Source organism: Rhipicephalus microplus, chromosome 5 (genome assembly GCF_043290135.1).
Source record: "Rhipicephalus microplus isolate Deutch F79 chromosome 5, USDA_Rmic, whole genome shotgun sequence".
Lineage (NCBI taxonomy): Eukaryota > Metazoa > Arthropoda > Arachnida > Ixodida > Ixodidae > Rhipicephalus > Rhipicephalus microplus.
The window spans coordinates 24,847,907-24,874,484 of NC_134704.1; the positions used below are offsets into that span (position 1 = coordinate 24,847,907).

General features: G+C 44.8%; 1 protein-coding gene across 1 annotated transcript; it reads right to left on the minus strand.

Moving 5' to 3' along the window:
* Positions 1-6,424: 6,424 nt before the first annotated feature.
* Pak3 (p21 (RAC1) activated kinase 3) lies at positions 6,425-24,864 on the minus strand. The gene is made up of 9 exons (XM_037425987.2): positions 24,727-24,864; positions 24,211-24,504; positions 23,707-23,858; positions 23,070-23,255; positions 14,848-14,911; positions 12,470-12,796; positions 10,757-10,922; positions 8,313-8,489; positions 6,425-7,130 (listed from the first exon to the last, which is right to left on the minus strand). The coding sequence occupies exons 2-9, from the start codon at positions 24,390-24,392 to the stop codon at positions 7,005-7,007; spliced, it is 1,380 nt and encodes a 459-aa protein (XP_037281884.1). The 5' UTR covers positions 24,393-24,504; positions 24,727-24,864; the 3' UTR covers positions 6,425-7,004.
* Positions 24,865-26,578: the final 1,714 nt, after the last annotated feature.

Here is a 26,578-nt window from a genome sequence, read left to right on the forward strand (position 1 = left end):
ACCCGCAGTGCTATGCAGACCGTTGCCCCGGCTGTGGAGACACGACGTTCCATGTCTCGATCGAGTGCACTGTGAACATATCTTTCCTCCTTTACCTGCTTTCCTCCACCCTTTACATAACGAGGAGCTGTGGGACGATGCTCTCGGCGATGGACCTTCCGAGGTCCTCCGAGCTCTGATACAGCGGGCCCGACTCGTCGCTGGTATCATCCCAGGGACCCCGGACTAGGGGTTCCTCCCACGCCCTCCTTCTCCGTGTCTTTATAAATAACGAGGTTTCTCTCTCTATCTCCTAATCTCATCTGCCCACCTAACTTTCTGTCTCCTCTTCAACCGCTTGCCTTCTTTTGGAATCTCTCACAAAGTTTAATTGCAATACCTGCCACCCTTTCATTAATGCTATATAGTATCCCTCTCTGTCACCAGCTATATTTCTGTGGATAAGGAACCCCACCCCCAATTTTCTTCTGTCAGCCAAGCCACGATAGCAAAGGACGTGCCCATTCTGTAGCACTGTATAGGCCTCATCTGGCTTCCCAACTTCTCTGAGTCCTACCCATTTAACACCATCTAGTTCCTGGAATAGCACAGCTAGACTTTCCTCACTAGATAAGGTTCTAGCGTTAAACGTTGCCAAGTTCAGGTTCCAATGGTGGCCTTTCCAGACCCAAATATTCTTAGCGCCCTCTGCTGCGTCGCAGATCTGACCGCTGCCGTGGTCAGTTGCTTCGCAGCTGCTTAGGACTGAGGGCCGAGGGTCAATTGGCGTATCCATGTGGGAGTTAGTGGCCAGATACGGCAACAGGGTTGCCAATCCTTCTCTGGTGAGGATCTTTTTCTTGAGAAGATCATATGCACCCTTTAATTTATTATTCGTTACCCACGAATCTAGACCAGAGTATCATATAAACTTGCGCACACCTGCACGGCAGGAACGGTGCAGAGTGCAAGAGTGGCATATATTCGGTGGGGTTGGGATCCCACGACAATTTTTCTCATTGCCGTTTGAATTCACCGTCACGCCCGTAGTTTCACGTTTTAACAACGCTTACTGAACTTAATTGTTACGGTTGTACTTCCGAAAACCACGTCGTGATTATGAGTGATTCAAGAACCCCTCGAGGTTCTTCAATGTGAATATGTATGTATATGCAGACGGGCATCTGGTGCTCCGCCTCCACCTAAATGCGGCCATCGCGGCTGACATTCGATACCGCGACCTTCGAGTGAGCAGTCTAGCACAATAAGGTGAACTATTCAATAAAGGGGGAAACACTGTGATGACAGTGACGACATGCGCCATTTGCTCTGAGGGACAGACGTGTATGCGCAAAATAATAAAAATTCCGCCATATCCACGAAGTGAATGATGATGAGTGGGCGAAGCTCCGGAGGTAAACCTGGTAAACCATGAATCCTCTGTACATTTTGCCCACTCGATTTTATTACATCGCTCCCCCTAGCGTACGTCGCCGCACTAAATCGAACGATTGCCTTCAACCAATGACACGCGCCATATGTGACATCATTCCTATTTTATAAGATCTCGCGTCTTTCATCAACTACAAGTACCGCTTTCTAGTTTATAACATCTTGCATCTTTTCATCATCAGCTACAAGTACCACCATCTAGTAAACACTACAAGAACTAAACGAGAGGTGGCTACATACAGGAGACGGTACCGCCATCTAGTGAACACTGCAAGAACTAAACTAGAGGTGGCTACATACAGGGGACGGTACCGCCATCTAGTGAACACTGCAAGAACTAAACTAGAGGTGGCTACATACAGGGGACGCACAGCCCACGCCCTAAGGAGCTTCGCCCCTAATAATAATAATAATAATAATAATAATAATAATAATAATAATAATAATAATAATAATAATAATAATAATAATAATAATAATAATAATAATAATAATAATAATAATAATAATAAAATGAACCGGCTATCCGCGCAATATGCCGTTTTCTTTTAACAGCGGAGCTCTTAATCCGGCCGTAAAATACGTCCACAGAAAACCGCAGGTGGATATGCGCCACGGGTATTGGGCAAGCCCCACTACCTAGTACAACAGGTGCGATCGTCAAACAATAACTGCTCGGTTAAGTGGAGCACATGAAAGCGATAAAAATAAAAAAATAAAGAGAACTAAATGCATAAAAAGACATAAAGACATACAGAGAGAACGAAAGGATTACGCGCACACGGAAAAGGAATGAAAAAAAAAAACGGGAGTAACACCAAACGAAAAACAGAGAAATGAAGAAAAAATAAAAAGATATCGGAAAAGATACAATATGAGAACTAACAGACAACGCTGCCAAGGAAAGTGTAGGGAATGTTGTTAGCAGTAAATGTACAGTCAAGACAAAAATGAACGAAAAGATAATTTGCCGTGGGCACGGACCGTACCGGCGACCTTCGATTAACGCGTCCGACGATCTATCAACAGAGCTACCACGGGGATATCCCCATGTTCCCTTTATTGGGTATATATGAGCAGGAACTCGCCATCATGGTACAAATGCCTGATTTTGCAGCGTCCGTCCGCGATCTGGAAGCCCTCAAGAGCTCCTCCTCCGAGCGAGCGATGACCTCACATAATCAGTCGATTATGTCGATGACGTCACATGATCAGTCGAATGTTGGAGACGAGCTTGTTAGTAAGGCATATTTTTGATTACTTTGAGCTACCATACTAATAGAAAACACACCATCACGTCACAGACACAATGCTTTACATCATCATGACTTCCCATATATGATGTCATTGACTGACTCGTGATATCGTGGATATGGCTAATATTATTTGGGAGACAGTGAAACATCACCTGAGATGCGGAAAGTTTCGGCTAGGCACTTGCATTCATATTTGTAGCACGAAACGGAAAAGGACGGAGACACAGAAGGAAAACATAAACAGGACGGGCACTAGGCATCAACTGTTTCTTTTTTAATTATTATTATTGAAAGGACCGAAAACCGTCGGACATTAGTGCACGTGCACTTTTGCACTCTGAGGTGCTTTCTTATGTCTGCAAGTTCACATATTACCACCCTGAATGCGTAAGATTTACTTTCAAATATTTGATCTCTTTGCTGGATAAGGCAACCGACGCCACACCGACACATTTTCCCTCATTCTCGCTGATAGCGAACCCTTCTATAATCTCTGGCGTTGCCTCATCCTTCCCTTTTCAAAGCACACCTGTACTGGCGAAATCAGGAGCACAACCACATCTGCAGCAATTATCCGCCAAATGTCACCCCCCCCCCCCCCCCTGCTACCTGCGCGTGAACTGCCGAACAGTGCTCCCGCAATCCGTCATATATATACAGCACCCGGTTGATCTTGTATATTGTGGTGGTGCTGACACCCCCCTGTAAAGTTGTCTGCGCCGTGTGGCGCACGTGTCTCGCCCCTAGGCCGCATTTTGGGTGACGACCGCCGGGCGATAGATGGTGTTGTGTTCGCGTTGAGTACCACTGTTGGTAGAGTGGTAGCGCCGGCGGTGACCCCTGGCGGAAGGCAGACCTTGGTGGCGGACGAGAGTTGAGCGAGCCTCTTCTGCACGTGGCGGCTGCCGCGAACGGTTGTCTGTAGCGAGGGTCCCCGGTGCTCGGCACCGCGGGCTTGGCGCCGGGGTCCCACGTGGTAAGTCAAGCGTTGGTGACGCCACCTTGGGTATGTTATTGTGTGTTTGTCATGATATTGTGTGTTTAGTGTGTTACTGTGTTATGTTGTTTGTATAGTAGCGTGTTAATTACAATTGATGTATCATGCGGCGGACGATATCGTTGTTATAAATTAGTCAAATAAATGTATGTCGTTTGGTTTGTACCGACCGCATCTGCTGTGTCTGTTCACTTCAAGAGCCCACTGCTTGCCATATCGAGACCCCCATAATATATATATATATATATATATATGTATATATATATATATATATAAACATCTGCCACATGAAAGGATTGCATCATACACGACACGCATGCCGCAGGTGTGGTCGATTTCGCCTTGGAAAAGGCAACGCGAGAGATTATAAAAGTGTTTGCTATCAATGAGAATGAGGAAAAACTACATTGTTAGCCAGTATATCATTAGTGCACCGAAGTTAACATTTTGGTGCAGTAATGGTGTGCTAATGAACAATTACACACGTGCAGCATCACCTCGGGCACGATGTTCAGGAAGTGTTCAAACTGGTTTGATTCAATTCAAAATTATTCAGCGTCTTTGCTCCCCATGCTCAACTTTGTGGGATACGAGTAGACAGCTGTGATATACATTAAATAACATTCCCATACACATTGCCACATATGACTCGCAAGGAAACACGAGAACATAATAATGATAAAGCATAAAGTGTACATTTTCGCTCCGTTTCGATCTAAAAAAAGTACTGTGCAGTTTAGTTGGGTCATGACAAACAGGCTCCTTTTTCTTTTATATGCGATATGTTCTATTCAAATTTACTTCAATGCAAATTATAGAAAATTTCAAAATATTAAAAATGAACAAATTGGTGTACATTAGCTGGCATGTACCACTTTGTAAAAGTAGTTTCACTGCAGTGGACGGGTGCTCTACCGAGAATACACCTTTTCAAGAAAAATACGAACTGCTGCGACGTCTCACTTCGGTGTTTACATATTACCTCACATCGATTCTTTTTTTCGCAAGTTTAAAAACTTGCCAAAGTGGCTTATATTCCCCACGAAAACTTGAAATTTGGCGAGACGGTGCATAGGTGGCGGAAATTTAGAGCGCTAAAAACCCATATTCACAAGACGAAAGGACAGGACGGCCTCTTGTATCGTAGCTTTTTAAACGTTATGCAATTTACGGATTATTATGTGCATTCCATCGAAAGTCAAATCCTGCTGCTATTCAATGTTGCTTCACTATGAACCAACAAATGACATTTGCACATGCGTTGTTTCAATTTTAAAAATTGTCCGGGTCAGTTGTTGGGTCACGACAAATATGCTCATTTTTTTTGTAATATGCTATATATACTATTCGAATCCCATTCGAGATTATTCGAACCAAATAACTACAGTAGACTCTCATTCAACGCAACCTGAAGGGACCAGTGAAGTGTGTTCCGTTTAACAGGAGTTCACAGATTTTCATTTACTGAGAGTGTACTGTATTTGCACAAGCCTAATATATATATACTTCGCAATAAATGTTCAGTGCTGGTTCACAAGGAGGGCAGGCTGACACTGGCATAAAAAAATTTATTATTTTTTTACAAAGGTATCAAAAATACACAATTGGAATACACAAAATATTTCTCTGATCAAAATATACATAATTGCATAGAAACAGCAAAAAAAAATAACTCAAGTGCTCGCTGCACGCCAGCGAGTTTGACTAGAGTGTGACCTTTTTCTTTCGAGATGGCCTCCAAGAAACAATTGAAAGTCAACAGTCAGAAATTCATACATAAAAAAGAACAGAGTCTTCTATTGCCGTGCAATACGTCGCCATCGGGGCAGTAAGGGTTCATGAGGACAAATCACCTTTCAAATCATCAAACATAATCTAAAACACTTTGCTGAATACTCGCTGCAAGTCCACCAATGAGCCAACAGGAATTGACACTGGCAGAATAATCCAATGCCAGAGGCCTCTCAGACATCTGTTATGGCAAGACACGCTATGGCAACAAAGCCGACGCTCCCTACCGTGTACCGACAGGATAAACTGCGCACTAGCTTGTTGCACCCACGACGCATCATCTTTCATTCTTCTTCAAATGCGCACAAACTGACGTAATCATGCAATAGCACATTCATCAAGACTCAAAAGTTATTGCTAGTTTTTCAGGAATGACGGTACTCACACAGTGCAATTGATAGAACAAGCAGATTATTTTAAATAGCGTGCAACAAATGCTTCAATGTGTCTGGCCAACACATTTGTGAGTCAGTGAAACAACAGCCGAAAGGATTGTGTGACAAAGGTTAATAATAATAGCACACAGCTGCTTTAATGATCACAGCAACCCTGTAAAGCTTGGCAGCAGTGGTGGTAGCATGATGAACTGTTAAGATAAAACTTCCATGGCGAGGTTAGCATAGATTCATCTTACTCTCGAGTACTACTACTGAGGAAGAGGGACAGCTAGACGAAGGTTCACAAATGATTGGACACATGAGGAATCTGAACAAAAACCATAGGAGACTCTGCTACAGTATAGAGGAATGCACTCAATGGAAGCAATCGTTTCCCGAGCTCGGAATTTTACTCTCATATAAAATGTGCATTGTGCGAACATCAAGCACCGAGTAAAGAGTTCTATTCATCCTTGATTAAAAACAACATGAGAAACGCATAAAAGTTTCATAAATTTTTCACCAAAACATGAGGCCTTCAATGCCATATGAAGCCCTGGTACAAGATGAGCTTTAACGTCTTCGCACAGAGGTCATCACAAAAACCGGCAAACAAATAGAAAATGCATAAACTTCCACACATTTCTTTGCAGCTGACCGACTCATAACAAAACAGTGGTCCAAACTTAACTAGCGGAACCTCAATCAATCCTACGAAAAAGGCAAAAGCAAACCAATTACAAATTTAAAGAAAACGATGAGGTGTTTTAATTCTTTTAAGTTATCAAGCCTCCCTCGATGAGCAATTGTTCGGCTTGGCAGTGGCTAGCACTGCGGTCACAACTACGAAACATTAGTTTAATGAGGATCAAAAGAAGGCACATGAAGAGAAGGAAGCCCTGCATATTTGAGACAAAGAACACGGGCCTCCCTTGCCTGTCTCGCAGGATGCTGAAATCACGGATGAATGTGTGATAAGGACACCACGGTCTCACAACACACAGCTAAAAGACAAATCGGTGCTTCGTGGTTCTATAAAAATGGCCTGGAATTATGGCACCCGTGGAACTGTGATTGCCATGTCAAACAGTCTGTTGCAGCTAGTGTAGTCAATCTAACGATTGTTGGTCTAGTAAAAAAAGACGTCTTCAATCAGGCCTTGTTGAGCACTTTCTTGGCGGCCCTTATCAGAGGCACAATGGTTGAGAGTGAGGCTGCCTTCTGCAAAAACGGATGTTCCAGCAACTCCTGTGCTGTGGCACGCTTCTCAACATCCACCTTCAAAAAAAAGAGAGAGAGAGAGATAAACAGCCAGCGGGAGAGAGAGATCGAAGATGTTAGCAAAGCAGATTCCACTTAGCCAACATAATTCTCAGCTGTTGAGTAGCCTAACATGAAATAACAAATGCTATCCCATTTGAGAACCATCAACAACACAGTTTTACCCACAGAATTAGTGATGCCTAACAGCTGGCTCACTTTTACTTCTGCGATGAACTGCACGCAGCTTCACTGCATTCATTGCTGGTCCAAGCAATTGCAAGACATTGTAACAGGCAACAATAAGGTGCACTAGGGCACAATATTGTCCAAACTATGAGCCCATAACATTTTTTTAAGCATTGCTTGCTTACTAATAAATAACAAAGCAATCAGCTTGGCTAAAAAACTACACGTAAGACCGCTAAGAGTCTCCACCAAGTAGCACCATCACTGTCTGCTCAACGAGCTCGGTGGCCAAGCAGGTCATTTTACTTTCTGCTGCCAGACCAAGCACAGTGCAAACAAGCTCCAGCATTCCCTACGAGTGGCAGTAAGTTGTACACATTAGACCCTCATCTAAGTAGTACTGTAGCCAGTAGTAAAAAGAATAGTGCTAGCACATACATACAAAAGAAATTTACAAGAAAAGCAAAATTATTTGGGTGAACAGGGTTACACAGAAAGAAAAATGTGACAGACAGCATTAGTGAATTTCAAGAGAGCATTCATACATGCTGCAGAGAGCATACACCATCACACCACACCAACGCGTAGTGCTATGACATTGCTGCAGTACAATACCGAGCACTGCAAAAAACTGAGAGTGGCAAGACGGAGCACTGAATTCATTACGAAGCAACTATCAGAGGGGTGTCAACAGTAGCAGTGTGAATACAGACAACAGTTGTGCCGTGCAAAAGCGATGAATGAGGCCAAAAACCCTCTGTCTGAGAAACAATATCTTTGTCTGCAGTCACTCAGGCATAGAATCGTCAATAGCAGTAACGCAACTACAGCTTTGCTGGTAATCAGTCCCCGTATAAATTTTGTGGTGCCACAAGTTTTGACATGTATAACTAAAGAACAGAAGTAAAAGAACCCACATCTTTTAAAAAATGAAATACAAACATTAATCATGTAACAGAAACAAAACACATGAAGGTGCTCGGCCGGAAAGAGCACATAACATTCACCTACCTCAAGGCACCGGTCGAGGAAATCTATAAGCTGAGGGGAGCGCCGTTCTCGATCTTTAATGTGAGGCTTGCCGTGGGTCGCAATGAGGTAGAGGGCTCGCAGGGGAGTCTCGTTCAGGTAAGGAGGCTCACCATCCATCATTTCTATCAGCATGATTCCCAATGACCAGACATCTACCTGCAGGAGGCAGAGCACACGAGAAACCTCAAAATGAAGTGCGAACAAAGAGAGTCCAAATTGTTAATTTTAATGGAAAAAGAGGCCTGCCAGCACGTGGAACATTGAAAGAGAGGGAGAGAGAGAACCTTGATAGTTGAGAGCAAAAGAAAGAAAGAAAAAATAAGAGGACACAAGGTAAGTGAACGTAGAACAGCTGCTGGTCTTGTGAACGTTGACTTGCTGCTTGAACGTTGAAGTGCTGCTTGTGTAAATACACCTCCTACAATTTAGCGGTCTTGCGTACACCCAGAGTCAAAAGCAAGTGCTCTATTAATGTTATTCTTAAAGACTGTTTGTCATAACATGGTGTGGTTACCTCGAGCAATTGTATATACTACTGTAGTTACTCGAATTACTCTCGCACCCCAGAATTGTCCAACAAAAATAACATTTATTTTCCGGCAAGTAACTTCAGCAGTATGTCGCCTGCCTCTTCCAACCAATGATGATGATAACACTTAACAGGCTGGCACCACCACTTGAGCATTATGCACACTATCAACATATCAAGCCCCGATCCAATCTAAGCCATGCCAATGAGGCAAGCACATGCACTGCAGTTTGTTGGTGCTAGTCTGTGCAACGTATGTTATTGTGTTCGTTCTATGGTTGTGCGATGGGTCGATAAAGAAGCTACATGGCTGCTTTGAAGTTGAAAGTGATTGATCATGCGCAAAACGATGACAACAGAACCGCGGCAGGCACTTTAGAGTTGGGGAGTTTTGTGTTTGCTACTGGCGAAAGCAGAACGAGCAGCTGCAGGCCACCAACAAGATGCATCGGATTTCCCATGGGCCTTAGACTAGGAAACACTTATAGGTTGAGGTAGTACTTCTTTATTACGTCAAGGGTCTACACACAAAAACCTTGTCACGGTGGCTTTAGTGTCTGCGAATGAATCTCGCACCGTGTTGAATGTGTGGTTTTATTTTTAAGGTAAGCCTTAATTAGAACTTTTCAATGCTTGTTTAGTTAGTTGCTGGCATAAGAATCTCGATTTATGGCTGTTTCGTTTTTTTTTCACTATCTAAACTTTCGCAGAAAATTTTCCCTGCGTAACTATCGCACTCTCCAACCTTTATTCAGTTTTCTGCAAAAAAAAAAAAAGTGCAAGAACTATGTGAGTAAATATGGTAGTTTTATATATTTGATGTTGCATATGAATCCATAAGTACTGTCCATCAGAGCCCAAAGGCAGGAAGAGTTCCGAAATGAAGCCATCCCATTCTAGGTAATCAGACAACAAATGAAGTGCCTGAAGCTGCTGAGCACCAAGGAAATCGTACAGTAAAAGCTCATTAATTTGATGTCACTGTGACCAAGAAAGATCTTCCAAGTAAGAGGTCTTTTTAATCAAGAGAACATGCGAAAAGAATTGATACAAAAAATTTCGGATGACTGAAAGTAATCATAAATGCCAATTCGCCACGTCAGATAGTTTGCATGTTTAAGGGTCATGCTTTATAGCGATACCTGACCCCGATTTTTGCCACGATCACGGAAGAATGAGGGGCTCTTTAGAGTCGCAAGGAAATGCTACGTGGCAATGTTGACCTTAAGTGAACCATAACCCAGCCTGAAAAAGAAAGTACAATTTATGCTATGCCTCATGGACAGCTGAAATTAGTGCCGGCAGAGAGGAGGACATGCTTCACTGCAGCACAGAAGTCACAAGGGAACAGAGTAAACAGGGGAAGCTTTTTTTTATAGAAGCTTGCTTCTTTGTTAGTCTTGCCAAACATAGGGGCCATTAATTGCTGTCATAACAGTAGTTTACTAATAATGATAAATTCAAATGATTTAAAGTGGACAAAAAGTCACATTTTCCTTACTGAGCCAGCACATCATGGAGAGACCACTCACCCATTCTTCTGAGAGAAAGAAAGAACAATTAAAACAGGGCTGGTCTGACAGAATTTGCAATGTATGCTGGCTTAAAAACATGACCCGTAGAGATTTATAATTATAATTAAGTTCTCCAAGCAGGCATAACAGGCAAACGCTCCAACTGCCATGTCAGTGCTGAAGTTACTAAAGCAACACCCAATGAGAGGTCTGCCTACATTGTGAATTCTGTAAGACTAGCCATCTATTCCTTTGCTGGTTCGCAATGTCGAAACCTGTCCAGGGGCCTTTTGAAAGCAGTGCATCTACCTGCACATCTCACCACTATGTGGCCACAGCACGGCTTCGTGGCAGTGACTTGGTGGGCAGTGAATGCTTACCTTGGGTCCGTACTGCTTTCGAGTGACCACTTCTGGTGCCATCCAGTAAGGTGTGCCCACCATGGTGTGCCGCTTCTCATCAGGACGGATTTGGGCACAAAAACCGAAGTCGGTCACCTTCACCGCACCATCCATACCAAGCAGCACGTTGTCAGACTTAATGTCCCTGAAAAGCAGCACATACGTGCAGGCCTTTTTGTTTAGAAGCCATATTAGCTATTCAGAAGAAAAGTTTTGCAGTTCATTCAATTTCAAATCCAGGGCTTGGTAAAAACATAAGTTGTCAGAGATAATAAGTTCTGTGAAAAAACACATACACCGTCAAGGGGAAAAAAAAGGAAGAGAGAGAGAACTGAGTAAAATCAACAAAATATGTTCAGGTTTCCTAAAGCAGCTTTCATTAAAGCAGCTGTTTAAACATGTGTTTGTTTCTTTGATTGATGTGCGGTAATTGTTTACTTTTCTTCTCATTCTGGTTGAGCACTCATAATTAAAAAGCATTGCACGATGAGGAATGCGGATTTGCCAATGAAAAGAAAAAAAACCAGGGCTAACTAAAAGACCCACTGATCGTCCTAGCATAATCCTTGTATCCCAACCAGCAACACTGAATTACCATACTAGAGTTGACAACATTGCAGTTTGATATTCCAGTATCATAATGAATTTTGCAAAACGAACAACGGAAATAAATATTTAGGGACACTATGTAAGTCTGTACACTGCTACGATTGTAATTGTGAGCCAGAAAACACAGCTGTGCTAAAATAAAAAAATTAAAAATTAATGATTCAAGAGGCAAAGGTTGTAGAGACTTTTCATATGAGGTGCACGCGTGAGCAATATGTTGACCACACTTCACTTGGCAGCTCTCTCAAAAAAGCAGCACACATCTCTGTTCCCCAACCTGTTGAAAGGTGTGAGTCACCACACTCCAATCAGTGACATAGTTCAATGGTGTTGCACACTTCAATGCTCCCCCTCTCGCCTATAGAAATGAAATCTTAGCTACATTTTACATTTTACAATCTTACATTTTACATTTAAAATCTTACATTTTACACGGATAGCACTTCAGTTTTTGTGATGAGGTATTGTACTGCTTTTCAATTCAGATAGAAGCTTCATTCGTTCCCTTTATATTTTCCAGTTCATCTATCAGGTACTTCACAGCAATGGTTATCAGCTTCATTCATTGCTATCACTCCTGACCCTGTTTATTTAGTTTTAATTTATTCGTAATGCATCCACAGAAGCTAATTTGCACTTTGGCATCATCCCGAGTTTTTTAGCCATCACGTAACAAAAGGAAATAAGAACACTAAAACCTGGTTAGTTTTTTAGCCATCACGTAACAAAAGGAAATAAGAACACTAAAACCTGGTTAGAACACGGAGGAACAAAAGCATATGAGATAGGGCTGTACTGGGCATTCGCTGCATCAACAAATACAAGTATACATTCTAAATATTTGAATCCCCTTAATTAGCCTTCGCTCTTTCCGAAAATCAGCCTACAGACCAGCATGGCTACCATTCCTGTTCGTTATAACAATTCTTTGGAACATGGAGCGCAAAAACAGAGACTTACATAGAACGAGTGACACAGTATTGATCTATATAAATGTCAACTTCGCACTTTATTATCCCCAAAAGATTTATACCATCAAGTTTAGTTAAGCTATCACTGTAACAAGCCACTTCACTGTCTCACCTATGGATGATGCCCTGAGAATGCAAGAACGCAATGGCTCGTGTCGCCTCAAGGCACACAGCAGCCATCTGCTCTTCACGCATGACCGTCTCCGACACGACGTCCGTCAGAGCCCCACCTTCGAGGTACTCCATGATCACCCACAGGTCTCCGTCGACCAGATAGGCATCCAGGAAGTTGACCAGGTTGGGGTGCTTGTTCTGCCGCATGACCTCGATCTCGGTCAGGATCAGCTCTTTCTTGGGCTGCTGGGCCAGCTCCATAGTCTTCACAGCTACCTTACGCTGCGTTCGGCGATCTGTTGCTGTGTACACTGTGCCTGATGCCCTGGTACCAGAATGGACGGAATCGAAACTGTCAGCTGTCTCGCCAAGGAACTCTACAAAGAGTTGTATTACACAGTGGCTCTCGATATAAGTTGCGACCCAATGGCTACAGTCGAAGGGATCCCAATCTTATACTGTAACATCGGCCGACGTCAAACTGGTTTTCTAAATAGGAGCAGTCGCAATAGTGCTTACATCACTGGTTGTAATCTACGTCAGCATTCTTGTGCAGTGTTGGCGCCACTTTGATCATGGGCAGCCTGTTGCAACTCACACTGGGTGCGATTTACAGTGCAATTAGCACATGTAATAAAGGTCAGAAAATTGTTTTCTGTTGCGTGCATGTCAACCTGGTGCATAGAATAAGCAACATTTTCTTGACATAGTTTAATAAGAGTGGCTGTCATAATTCATCTATAACCAGTCAAGCATTTCTTTTAAATGTGTGCCACACTGTATGTTTCAATGGCCCACTGCAAGGATATCAGGTAGGACAGCAAGCCAGAAAAGCCAAGTTTGTATTGAGATGAAGAATAGCTTGGTTAAGACCTTTACTCGAACACAAGCATGTTTGTGTTCCCATCATACTAACTTATGTTGACTTATTGACCTTGCATGCTCCATATTTGCAACATCTGCCACGAGCAGCAATAACTATCACTCACTAAATAATGCAAAGTAAAATGTTTCACTTCTTATAAATGTAAATGAACTTTGTGCTGGCCCCACAGCCGAATCCCAGGTCATGACTAGTCTAATTTAACAAGGTGCAGCAGCCTTGGCTGACCAGACAAAGGGAACACTAGACACATAGGTATTGCTTGACAGTGGCTGAATAAGAGACGCCTGTCTGAGATAAGTTACACTGTTGAGGTGATTTCCCCGGAAGCCTTTTGTTTGACTACTATTTACGAGTTCCAGTCTTCATCTACTCATAAAAATTTGTTTTGTTTCCGATAGGTACTGCCAGCTGCACAAATACAGTAAAAGCTTGTTAACTCTAAGGAGACTACAAAATTGTTTAAATTCAGCGTAGTTCGAATGAGCGGGCGGGCACTATAATGAACAGACACAGCATCATACTCTGTGGGCAGAACCCAAACAAGCCACCTCTAGATTAGCTTTTGTGGATGAAGTGCTACAAGACATTTGCGGCAGGTCGTTTAAAATTGAGTATACACAGATTTCTATCATTGAACAAAAATAATTTATCAGTCGGTGATACGCCAGAAACCAGCACCAACGTGCGTTCATGTGAGCAATGAGCCTCCATGTGAAATATGTGACACTACTTGTGCTCTAAAATACATCCTTATATACATGATAAAGTTGGGGCAATAAAAATTAAATTTAATCAGTGATTTGCACTTTCCTAGTGTTTCGTCTATCACAACTTTATGAGAATTGTTTGCAGCTTGCCCACTAGAATTCTCATCTTAGAAATGCTGCTATATTGTTGTTTTGCATTTGTAGTAAATCTAGTCAAGTTTCGTTTTACAACCCATTGTGATTATTCTGAGCCAACTTATGCAAGAAGCGATCGAAATCGGGGGCTCCCAGTTTGAATTAACTGTTGTTGACACAGCCTCGTTCGAATTATCAGGAGTTTCCCCCCCCCATAGAAATACACAGGGCTGTGCCTGGACCATGGCGTTCATTCAAATAAGATGTAAGCTCGAATCAGCTAAGTTGGAATTAATGAGCTTCTATGGTAATTGCCATGGTGCACTTTTATAGGATATTTTCATTATCATAAAACTTAAAGCAGTAAATTCGGGCACTGGGTGTAAATTAATACAAGATACATTTTCAAAAAATGTGATGCAAACAGCATAAAATGAGTCTTCATTAGCAAATTTAGCAGAAGTTTTAGAAGAGCTGGCAAGTGTATAGAAAAATCAAGAGTTTCTCAAACAGGATGATTGTGCCAATAGCAGTTAATCATGATCAACAGTCACAGCAACCATCAGGTTCACAGTCTAACGGTTCACAATAATGGTCAAAGGTGCACATTAATAAACATCCTCAACAAAAAGAATGTGCAGCACTCACCCTGAGCCCACTTTATTCATTAATGAATACCGTTCTCTTGGGTTTTCAGGATTCACTATGTTTTCTGAAATCACAAAAACGACGCTACGTCATTAGATGCATTCCAAACGTTTTAAATGCCATATAAACACTTTTTCAAGGGGGAACACAAAGGAACCTGAAGGGCACCGGCACTAATCCGACGTCCCCATTCTTGCTACATGCATTGGAGTAAGATTCAAGAGTTCATGCACAATCTCAACCAGCTTATACCCATGAAGGTGGCCATGGTGACATCAACGCCAACTATGCTTAAGAGCAGCTACCGGGGCTAGCTGGTCTTGCATCTTGGGTTAATGTGCTTCTAATCGTACAGCGACAGATTGGACACACCACAAACACAGAGTGCATACTAACCACCATTTTGTTTCCAGACATTTTCCTGCACATATACACAAAGGAGGGCATTGCAACAAAACCTGAGGCAAGACAGAAAGATCAATCTTTCTTCAAAAGAAAATCACTTCATAAAAACAACTTGAATTTTCTCATGCCCATGCCCATGTGATTACAGTCAACTCCCGTTTATAAGAAGTTCACTGGTACTGCAAGAAACTTCGAATTAAACAAACTTCTAATTAAGCAAAATGGATGAAAAACTGCACTTCAATGCTTCAAACCTGACAGTTCTTTAAGAAAATAGTATGTCATCTTCTCTTGCCGAACCTGGCTGCGGCTAGAAAGTTTTTCAAGCACTACACATGTTGCAGTGCTTCTTCAGCAATGTATTTTTCAACAAAACATAAAAAATGTAGTGCAAGAGCAAGATCTGCAGCAACATTGGTAGTCCCCGGTGGCGGTTCATTTCTATGCCATTGTCTACTAGCCTAAGCATCTGCACAATTTCTTCTGTGCGTTAGTGGGCTGCATGAATCGACGTTGCAGTCCACGGCAATAAATTTTCCAAAACGGGCATTACTAAGAACAGCCCCAAAACTACCGCCGAGTTCAGCTGTTTGCACTTGATGAAATTTGAAAGCGAGTGAGGCTTAACGCCGTACTTTCGTGCGATGTCTTGCTTAGCGGTGCCTCCCTGGTCAACTTCTTTCAAGACTTTCCACTTCCCCCACAAGGTTAAGCGTTCGGTAGGGGCCGTGAGTTGCCATTATCAAACATCGCAACCACAGCACTCAAATTCGGCTGTGGAAACACGCGCAGAGTCATCCCACAAGGCGTTGATGGGCTAGTAGGCTTATCATGCTATGTTTGAACAGCGCAACTGAATGCGGATGGAGCACAACGCGCAAACACACACACACAGCACTGTGTCTGTGTGAGCGTTCTTTTCTGCCAGCGTTTAGTCGCGCTTTTGTAAAACCAGACTTCAACCCCTTGTGCGGCTGAAGCACTCGACACATCACAACAGATGACCGAGTTAGCCGATGTTATCAATCCGATGCCTCGGCGTTGACTAAACAAGATGGCTGCTTCATGAACTGTGGCACTGCAAGCAGTGGCGATGGCGACAACAGCGGGGTCCAACAGCTGCCTTGGCGGTCTTGGCACGTAAAAAATTTCCGATCTATTGAAAAATTATGGTCACATCGAAGCTCTAGACTGAAAAATAGCTCCTAATTGACCGAAATTATGGGCTTTTAACTTCGAATTATCTAGAATTTTTTCTCTATAGACATGCATGCAAAATTGATGGGACCACATGTTGACTTCTAGTTAACTGAAAGTTAGAACTAAGCGACTTCGAATTATCGGAAGTCGACTGCACTTCCTTGCTGTCTTGCTTCAGGTTTTTTTTTTTTTTTTTGCAATGCCCTTTTTTGTGTATATGCATGACGAAAACATTCGGAAATAAAATAGTTGTTAGCATGCACTCTGTGTTTGTGGCGTGTCCAGCCCGTCCCTGTACGGTTAGAGGTGCATATTACCCTAGAAACTAAGTATTGTTTTAGTGAGCTCCACCTGCACCTACAAGTGTTTCCACCGTTGCTTACAGCTAGCACAGCATGAGAATGAAGTTGACTTTTTTTTTAGTATATGTAGAGAGCACTTATCTTTTAATTACAATAATACTTGGGGTTTTACATCCCAAAACCACGACATGATTATGAGAGATGTTCTAGTGGAGGGCTTCGGAAATTTCAAACATCTGGCGTTCTGTGCACTACTAACATTGCACAGTACACAGGTCTCTACTGTTTTGCCTCCATCAAAATGCGACCGCCACAGCATAGATTAGACCTGGGACCTAAAGGTCAGCAGCCGCACACCCTAACCACTGTACCACTAAGGCGAACAGCAGTTATCTCTTAACGAGGCGGTCTTGACCTAAATTGTCACTGTCATGATTACCAGAGAAATGAGAACACAGCAGTCGCAAAATGCAACACTGATTTGTATAAATATCTGAGCAAAATTCTACAAATTATACTTCTTCTACTAGCACTTGTGCTTCTGAGGCGCCAACTTGGCACATATGATTTCACGAGAAGCACTTCAACTGGTCACAGTGTTTGCATTAAAGTAGTAATGATATTGTTACGCCACGTATGTGCCGGACGAAGAAGGAAAAAGAAGCAAGGGGTGTGGAAGAAGAAGATCATCATCATCTGCCTGCGCCGATACGGCTCGTCCCTCGAACCGTGTATCAATAAACCCCCAGACGCCTACTGAGGTCGTAACAGAGTGGTGGAAGGTGCTGGGTATAGGAACCAACGACGGGACCGCTACCCCTCGGATTTCGCCGGAGTCGTCGCCTCGCCGGCCTGCCTCCTTCTTTGGCCATCATGCCTGACGAAACAGAAGCTCGGGAACCAGTCCCCAGCAGTTCTTGGCCGTATCACAGAGAGCCACGAACCTTCTCCGGGAGGGCCAATGACGACGTGGACTCATGGCTCAAACATTTCAAGCGAGTAAGCAACTGCAACAAATGGGATGCTGCCTCCCAACTGTCACGCGTTGTTTTCTACCTCACTGATGTTGCCCTCGTTTGGTATGAGAACCATGAAGATATTCTGACAACATGGGAACGCTTTGTTGAAGAAATCAAGAAGTGTTTCGGCAACTCAGCTGCAAAAAAGAAGCTTGCCGAGCAGAGTCTTGCACAGAGGGCCCAGCTATCCGGTGAGACCTGCACCGTGTATACTGAAGAGATTTTGAGGCTGTGTAGGGAAGTCGATTCCAGCATGTCGGAAGAGGACAAGGTGGGGCATTTGCTGAAGGGAATTGCAGAAGATGTTTACAACTTCCTTATTAGCAGGGAAAGCCTGACTTCAGTGTCTGACGTTGTACGGCACTGCCGCACGTTTGAAACCCTGAAGCAGCGCAGAATAGCGCCTAAGTTTGGTCGTCTGGCAAATGTCACCTCAGTAGCCAGCATAGAAGCGGCCTCAACTGGTGACCTTTCGGCAACCATCCGCCAAATTGTTCGGGAAGAGTTACTTAGACATGGCGAAATGACACGTGAACGGGCAGCTGCCACGTCTCCATCCTATTTCCCGCAGGACACCACTGCCCCACAGCTTACAGTTTATGAACATCCATCCGTCAACGCAACGGAGGTTGCAGGGCCTCGGCGTATTCAGCAGTCAAGTCCGGTTTTTTACGAGCGATCACAGTACCCTCAACGTTTCCGTTCCGTACGCCCATACCACCCACCGACAACTGATTTCATTGAATCTCGGGCTTACGCGAACGCTCGCAGACGTGAACACTTCGAAGAACGGCGACGACCTCGTCCTGCGCCTGTGTGCTACAACTGTGGTCTGACTGGTCACATATCGAGGTATTGCGATCGTTCGCGCATACCACGCTATGATCAGTGGACAAGCTTGACCGATAAACCTGCTGTCCCACCTTTTCAAGGACACTGGCCCACCGACTCAAGACCCGGCAGCAGCTTCTGGCACGGACACTGGCGCAACAACTCCCCTGCCTCTGATCGAAGTGTGACGCCACCTCCTGCGCCTCGATCCCACCGGTCTCCATCGCCACGGCGCCGCCCATCGTCACCACATCAGGAAAACTAAACAGTGCGGCCGATGGGGGTGAGGTCGCTGGTGACTTGCTGCAAAACGAAATACCCCCGTCTGTGTTGATGTTCAAGAACAAGGTAGAAGTTTTTGTTGATGGTGTGTGTACGATGGCTTTGGTGGATACTGGTGCTACAGTTTCGATTATGAGTGCTGCTTTTAAACACCGTTTAGGACAAAAGGTGATGTTTTTGTGGGAGAAGGCAACAACATTCTGTGGCGTTGGTGGTAACTCGCTGTGTCCCATTGGTGTCTGTACCGCAGAAGTGTGCTTGGGTGATCAAGTGTTTGTCACAGAGTTTACGATTCTTCCAAGGAGCACACACGACATAATCCTGGGGATTGACTTCCTTCGAATGTGTGGCGCCACTGTTGATTGTAGAAATGGAGAGGTGTACATATGTGATGCTGCCCCTGGAGAACTATTAGAGAATTCAGACAGGGAGCACGGTGCGCTCCGGGTCAGTGAAGATAGCATTGTGCCGGCATTCTCTGCAGTCTGTGTTCCTGTATACTCTTCACGCATTGAAAACAGTGACAGTGCGTTCGACGCATTAGTGGAGCCCTTTCATCTCAGTTGCATTAAGAAGAACACATTGGTGCCGCATTGCATAGTGTCACTCGTTCAAGGACGCACAGGACTATGGGCGGTAAACTGTTCAGCTGAGTCGGTGGTTCTACCAGGAGGACTGAAGCTTGCCAAGTTCAAAACATACTCACCGATGGCAGTGGCTGCCCTCAGTGATGCTCCAGGTGGGGCCTCAGCCAATACTTCTACGGCCGATTCAAAACTTTTACCTATGATCGACAAGTCACTTACTACTGACAAACGCCGCATGCTTCTGGACGTTTTGTCGAAATACGTGGCGATTTTCGATTTTTCCCATGACCATGCGCCCTCGATTCCCGCGTCTCGGATTCTCCACAGGATAAACACGGGAACAGCACAGCCCATCCGCCAGAAACCCTACCGAGTGTCGCCGTCTGAGCGCAAGATAATTGATGAACAAGTGCGTGATATGCTGCAGAAGGGTGTCATTCGAGAATCATCGAGTCCTTGGGCGGCTCCCGTGATTCTAGTCAAAAAGAAGGATGGTACCTGGAGATTCTGTGTGGACTATCGCCGTCTAAACTCCGTCACAAAGAGAGATGTCTACCCTCTCCCACGCATTGATGACGCTCTAGACTGCCTCCATTCAGCATCCTACTTTTCGTCCATAGACTTACGCTCAGGCTATTGGCAAATACCTGTGCATTCAATGGACAAAGAAAAGACGGCTTTCGTTACTCCGGATGGACTATATGAATTTAACGTGATGCCTTTTGGTCTATGTAACGCGCCCGCTACATTTGAAAGATTCATGGACACCATTCTGCGCGGCCTGAAGTGGAACATCTGTATGTGTTATCTTGACGACGTTGTTATCTTCGGGCGTACATTCAGTGAACATAACGAAAGGGTAGAGCTGGTTTTGAAATGTATTCGAAATGCTGGCTTGGTTCTTAATGCAAAGAAGTGTCATTTCGGAGCTCGACAAACACTGGTGCTGGGACATCTCGTCAACAAGGATGGCATCAGGCCCGACCCGAATAAGACGGCGGCTGTTAGAGCTTTTAAACCACCTGGCTCAGTGAAGGAGCTTCGGAGCTTCTTGGGCCTCTGCTCTTACTTTCGCCGATTTATTCCCGCCTTTGCAGAAGTTGCCTTTCCACTGACCTGTCTTCTCCGCCAAGGTGCTAGTTTTGAATGGACTCCTGATTGTGAAACTTCTTTCAACCAACTGAAGTTCTTGCTCACGTCGCAGCCTATCCTGCGGCACTTCGATCCTTCTGCGGCGACTGAAGTTCACACCGACGCAAGCGGCATTGGCATAGGTGCAGTCCTGATACAGCGATGTAATCAAGTGGAACACGTAATCGCATATGCCAGTCGTACTTTAAGTAAGCCGGAACGCAATTACACTGTGACCGAACAAGAATGCCTTGCACTCGTCTTCGCTGTGCAGCGATTCCGCTCATACCTATACGGTCGTCCTTTCCAAGTAGTTACGGATCATCATTCTTTGTGCTGGCTTATCAACCTTCGGGATCCGTCAGGCCGTCTAGCACGCTGGGCCCTCCGGCTGCAAGAGTACAACTTCACGGTATCGTACAAGAGCGGCAGGAAACACGCGGACGCAGACTGCCTTTCAAGGATGCCAGTTGATGCTACAGTTTGCGACGCTGACGATTTCGATCATCTGATTGCGTCCGTAGCACCAGCGTTCCCGGATAAGGCCACCTTTGAAACTGAGCAGCGGAAGGACGTGAGTTTGAATCCGTTATTCGTGATCGCACAAGCATCCACTCCGGAAAGCCGCTTTTGCGTCCGTGATGGTCTACTGTACAAGAAATCCATCTCCGGCACCGGTTCCCGCTTCCTGCTGGTGGTTCCAGAGGCACTACGGTCATCTGTTTTGTACGCCATGCATGATGACGCCACTTCAGGTCACCTCGGAACGACGCGCACTCTTCATCGTACCCAGGAACGCTTCTACTGGCCACGTATGCGCCAGTCAGTTGAGTTGTACGTGGCCAGTTGTGCGCAATGCCAGGCGCACAAATCTCTCTCAGCAGCTCCGGCCGGACATCTACAACCTGTGACGCCTCCCAGTTCTCCGTTCGAACAAATTGGCATTGACCTGGTGGGCCCTTTTCCGCGTTCATCGAAAGGCAACAGATGGATTGTGGTATGTGCTGACCATCTTACTCGGTACTGCGAGACTGCTGCCCTGCCATCCGCGACTGCTGGTCAAGTGTCGTCCTTCCTTCTCCATTCTATCATACTGCGTCATGGGCCCCCTCGCGTCATCATAAGTGACCGTGGACGTCAATTCACGGCAGACGTTGTCGAACAACTTCTCCGTATGTGTGGCTCAGAGCTCAGACACTCGACGCCTTATCACCCGCAGACGAATGGTCTCGTCGAGCGAACAATTCGAACACTGGTGAATATGCTTTCTATGTACGTTGCTTCGAACCACAAGAACTGGGACGATGTCTTGCCGTTCGTCACATACGCGTTTAATACTTCCCAACATGAGACCACCGGCTACAGCCCGTTCTTCCTCCTCTATGTTCGCCCCCCCCGTTATACTCTGGATACAATATTTTCCTTCTCTGATCGGGACCAATCAGAAATCTCCCTAGCAGAAACTCTTTGTCTCGCCGAAGAAGCTCGTCGTCTTGCTCGTTTACGTACAATAGCCTCGCAAGACAGATCGAAAGTTCGTTATGACAGCAAGCACCGGCAGGCCACATATATTCCGGGAGATCTCGTGTTGGTGTGGAAGCCTTTACGCAAACGTGGCTTGTGCCAAAAACTGCTCGCGCACTACATCGGACCTTTTGTTATCCTTGACCGCATGAGCGCAGTCGACTACCGCATCGCACGTCTTACAGCTAGCGGGAGACGTTCCAGAAAGACAGAGGTCACGCATGTCGCTCGCCTGAAGCCTTTCAGTCAACGCGACACTGCATGAAACGCGCGGCGCGCTTTGTCTGCGAGGGGGGAAATGTTACGCCACGTATGTGCCGGACGAAGAAGGAAAAAGAAGCAAGGGGTGTGGAAGAAGAAGATCATCATCATCTGCCTGCGCCGATACGGCTCGTCCCTCGAACCGTGTATCAATAAACCCCCAGACGCCTACTGAGGTCGTAACAATATGATACTTTCTTCTCCCCCCTCCCCATCTAAGCTTCTCAGCTTGAAGCATCTACACTGCCAAATAGATGCTACTAAGCCCTAGAGCGCTTCAGACACGATGCTCCTTCTGAGTTACCAGATTCAGTTTCTGTATGAAGGAGAATCAAGGCATCATAATACACTGGATTGCTCCATTTCTACAACTGCTGTGGTTACAGCACAAAACTGCAATAAGAACAAACGGACACACCACATTCGCTGTTCCTTTTTCTTTAAAGCAACATGATTACACCTTCGTCCTTTATGAGCCTGTAGAAAACATGTCGTGATAACAGTGATTACATGAGGTCCGGTGCATTGAGACTCAAAGAGGAACTTCAGCTATCGCATGTTTCCAAGTCTTCAAGTTTACAAAGTACGACTCCAGCGTGAGAGTAGCTTCGAAAAGACGTGTCGTGCCTCCATTTAAACTCCCTTGTAAAATTGTACAAGAAGCAGAGAACAATGCTTACGGAGCTGCAACATGACCTCTTCTTCAGACACTCGGGGCGCTTCTTCTCGTTTACTTCGCATAACTGGAGATGCGAGTGGAGCAACGGGGGGTTTCTGGTCCTCGTACGCGGGTAGTGGTTTTGATGGTACAACTTCCTCTTCTGGTTGTTCGTCAAGGTCATCAAGGCCTTCATCATCGCTCATTTCTGCAAGACCGCATCACCATAGCCTGCTGAGACACCTTCAGTGATCTTATAGCTTTTAATAAGGTTTCAAGTATCCTCCATGGCTATCTTTAGAGGCTAAAGTAGCGTGCAAAATACTCCTTTTATGAAAGTACAAACTTAATGAAAGATCCTTTTAACTTTAGCATACTCAACCGCATGAAATGGTATTAACTGTGAGTACTACTTCAAATCAATAAACCAATAACTTGAATCATCATAGTGTGTACAGCTGAGATTTATATAATCAACTTGGTCTACATTGAAGACCTTGTACTCTCTTTTTTTTCATGCAAGGTTGCAATACAACTGCAGCAGGATACTATTTCTCTCCATGTGCGAATAAACCAGCACATGCAATATGAAACTACAGGTACGTCAAAGTGGTTTTGAATGAGAATGAAGACAGTGTGCCAACAATGACTATCCTCACCTGGAACAGTGTCTGCAATCTCTTTTGATTCTTGTTCCACGGTTTCCTTCGTGCCCAGAAACTTGGCCACACCATTCTTGTTTTTTATGGAATGTTGATAATACTTTAGGGCTTGTAGAACAGCAGTTGGGTGCTTGCTCTGTTCCTTGGCGCTGTTGTGGAACAGAAGCCAGAACACGCTTTGCACGACGGCACTTGTACTGACAATACAAGCATGACGCGCGTCACTTTATTGTACCAACATTATTTCAGCACTCCTTTTATCATCTTTTAATACCAGTAACAGCATAATCGAACGTTGCGCTAAGCATGCCACCGACGGGCGTCGGCGCAACGGCATCTCATCGTATCACACCGGCTTATCGTACAAGCGCGAAGACACTGCAACGTTTCCTGTTATAGGGACGTAACAGTATCGGATCAACGAACAATATGGAGTGTCGCACGTTAGGGCGACGCGGGTAAATGTATGTTGTTCTACGCGTTCTACACTAAAGTACTCACGAAATGTTGGAATGTTGCAAGAGTTTCAGCCATGGCTCGGGCAGTCCTTCCACGTCTCCCGTTGCAGGATTGTAGCCGACGTGAACAACGTGAGACACTTGAAACGGCTGTCCAATTTCTTCAATCACCCCGGAGTCTACACTCCGTTTGTTGTCTTTACGCTTCAGCCTGAACCAGCTCATGGTGGCTTTCGGAATTCGGCGGCGCACACGGCACAGCACAGACGGCCTCGTTCAGTTGGCAGGTATTGTTGCGATGGGATCGGTCTAGTCAGGGCAACCGTATAAAGCCAACCTGCAAAGGAAAGGCCCCTTCAATACCTACGCGAAACATCGAGGAACCTAGCAGACCACCAAGCATGACACTTCGCAACCTATTGTGCCCAATACATGGCGACCCAGCCCTACTTGTCACTTGTTAAACAGGAAGTCCTCTGTGTGTTCCTCTCATTTGCACGACTACGCTGTCTTCCCGTGATAAGTGTCGGCGCGCGCGTTAAACGTGAGGTCAACTTACTCAACAAGAGGCCACTTCTACGATCTTTTTTCTGGTCCGCATTTGTTGTGTTACACACCCAGCGCCGAGCGAAAACTTTTTTAATGTCGACTCAGCCGGCGGTTTAGTGGCCACGCTGACGTATGCGTCGTTTACAGGCGCCGTTTTGTATGTTTTTATTCTGTTGTTTATAGAGAACTGAGCATCCGCTCACTCTTACGGTGATGTAACCGCTCAAGTATGCATTCAAAACCGACTTATTATTGTCACGACGGGTCACAATTAAACGCTCAGGTATTTTTTTCTCACGTACGCTCGTTCTTTTCACACGCCCACACGTCGTGAAATTGGCTTCACAATAAATATTTATTTTCAAATACCACAATAAAAGTACATTCAAGGCATGCAATAAATAATCTCTAGCTTTAGATAGTAAGTTTGGGATTTTAATATTGGATGCTGTCCTGGGAAAAACGGAGAAAAACATGTCGCGTACGCCAACTGTGGCAGCGCTCATAACGACAAGAGCAAAAATACAGCGGCGATTTCAAAATTCAAAGCAGAACCCCCGCTAAACTATATTGAGCACATACTCACGGCATAATGGGTTATCTCCTCCCACGATATATCGACGAAAACGACATTGTTTTAGGTTGCCCTTCTTTGGAAACTCACACTGCAAATCGCGCTATTAAGGCTAAACTTGGGGTTTTGTTCCCTCGAGTAATGGCTACAAGCTTGGGGTATCGCTACCTCGATGCACCAAAAGAGGGCAGCGCGGGCTCGCTAACGTTACGTCGGTCCTGAAAGTGCGTTCGCGCCTCGCAACAATTAGTTCGACGCGCAAAAAAAAAAAAAAAGCAGTCGTCTGAGGACTGACAGACTGTTTCCGGTCGGCCAGCACGCTTGACTGCGGATGCACGCTCCCGCTCGACAGATTTGCGTTGCTAGTGGATGGCGGAGACGCGGGCACACGTGTTCGTTCGAGAGCTTGAAATTGCGCATACAATTTTGTAAACGCAACAGTTGCGCCAGGTGGGAACCTATAACACATGCGTGTAGACTCTGTAGAAGGTCAGGGAGAAATTTTCTCTAATCGCTAACGCAGCTGGGGTAAATTCCGGAAATTTAATAACGAAAACAACAACAAATAAAACACGCAGCGTACACCTACTAAGCGTAGTATTTCGAGAAGTTTAACGGGGCTATCAACGTGAGATTGAAGAGTAGACGGAGGATTAATCGACTTCTGAATAACAGTAAGAGAAACTGATGTTTCTATAGCATATCCACATTTTTTTTTCGATATATAGCTAGCGTTTGTGTGTGTGTGTGTGTGTGTGTGTGTGTGTGTGTGTGTGTGTGTGTGTGTGTGTGTGTGTGTGTGTGTGTGTGTGTGTGTGTGTGTGTGTGTGTGTGTGTGTGTGTGTGTGTGTGTGTGTGTGTGTGTGTGTGTGTGTGTGTGTGTGTGTGTGTGTGTGTGTGTGTGTGTGTGTGTGTGTGTGTGTGTGTGTGTGTGTGTGTGTGTGTGTGTGTGTGTGTGTGTGTGTGTGTGTGTGTGTGTGTGTGTGTGTGTGTGTGTGTGTGTGTGTGTGTGTGTGGTCCTCAAGCTAGATTACTCAAAGAGACGGCCATGCTCAACAGGTCACGATGTATAATTTTCTCTAATTAACATACAGGACATTTTACTTTAACGGCCCGGTAAATGTATGTTTTATTTTAAGAATTAAGATGGTGAGTGCAGTTCACAAAGCATATTTAGCTACAAGTTGGAGCGTAATCCGACTGCGACAGCAGTTTTAATATGCACCGTCGAACTTTCGGTGAAATACGCAGCTGTTACTCTATAAACAAAACGTTTTCAATGCATTGA

Bases quoted from the DNA above. Each gene is read 5' to 3' on its own strand.
- Pak3 (XM_037425987.2), bottom strand. From the start codon at position 24,392: ATGAGCTGGTTCAGGCTGAAGCGTAAAGACAACAAACGGAGTGTAGAC. The intron at 23,256-23,706 runs GTGAGGATAGTC...GCGGTCTTGCAG, and splicing joins GATTGCAGACACTGTTCCAG to AAATGAGCGATGATGAAGGC. The intron at 14,912-23,069 runs GTAAGCATTGTT...TTGTGATTTCAG, and splicing joins AGAGGTCATGTTGCAGCTCC to AAAACATAGTGAATCCTGAA.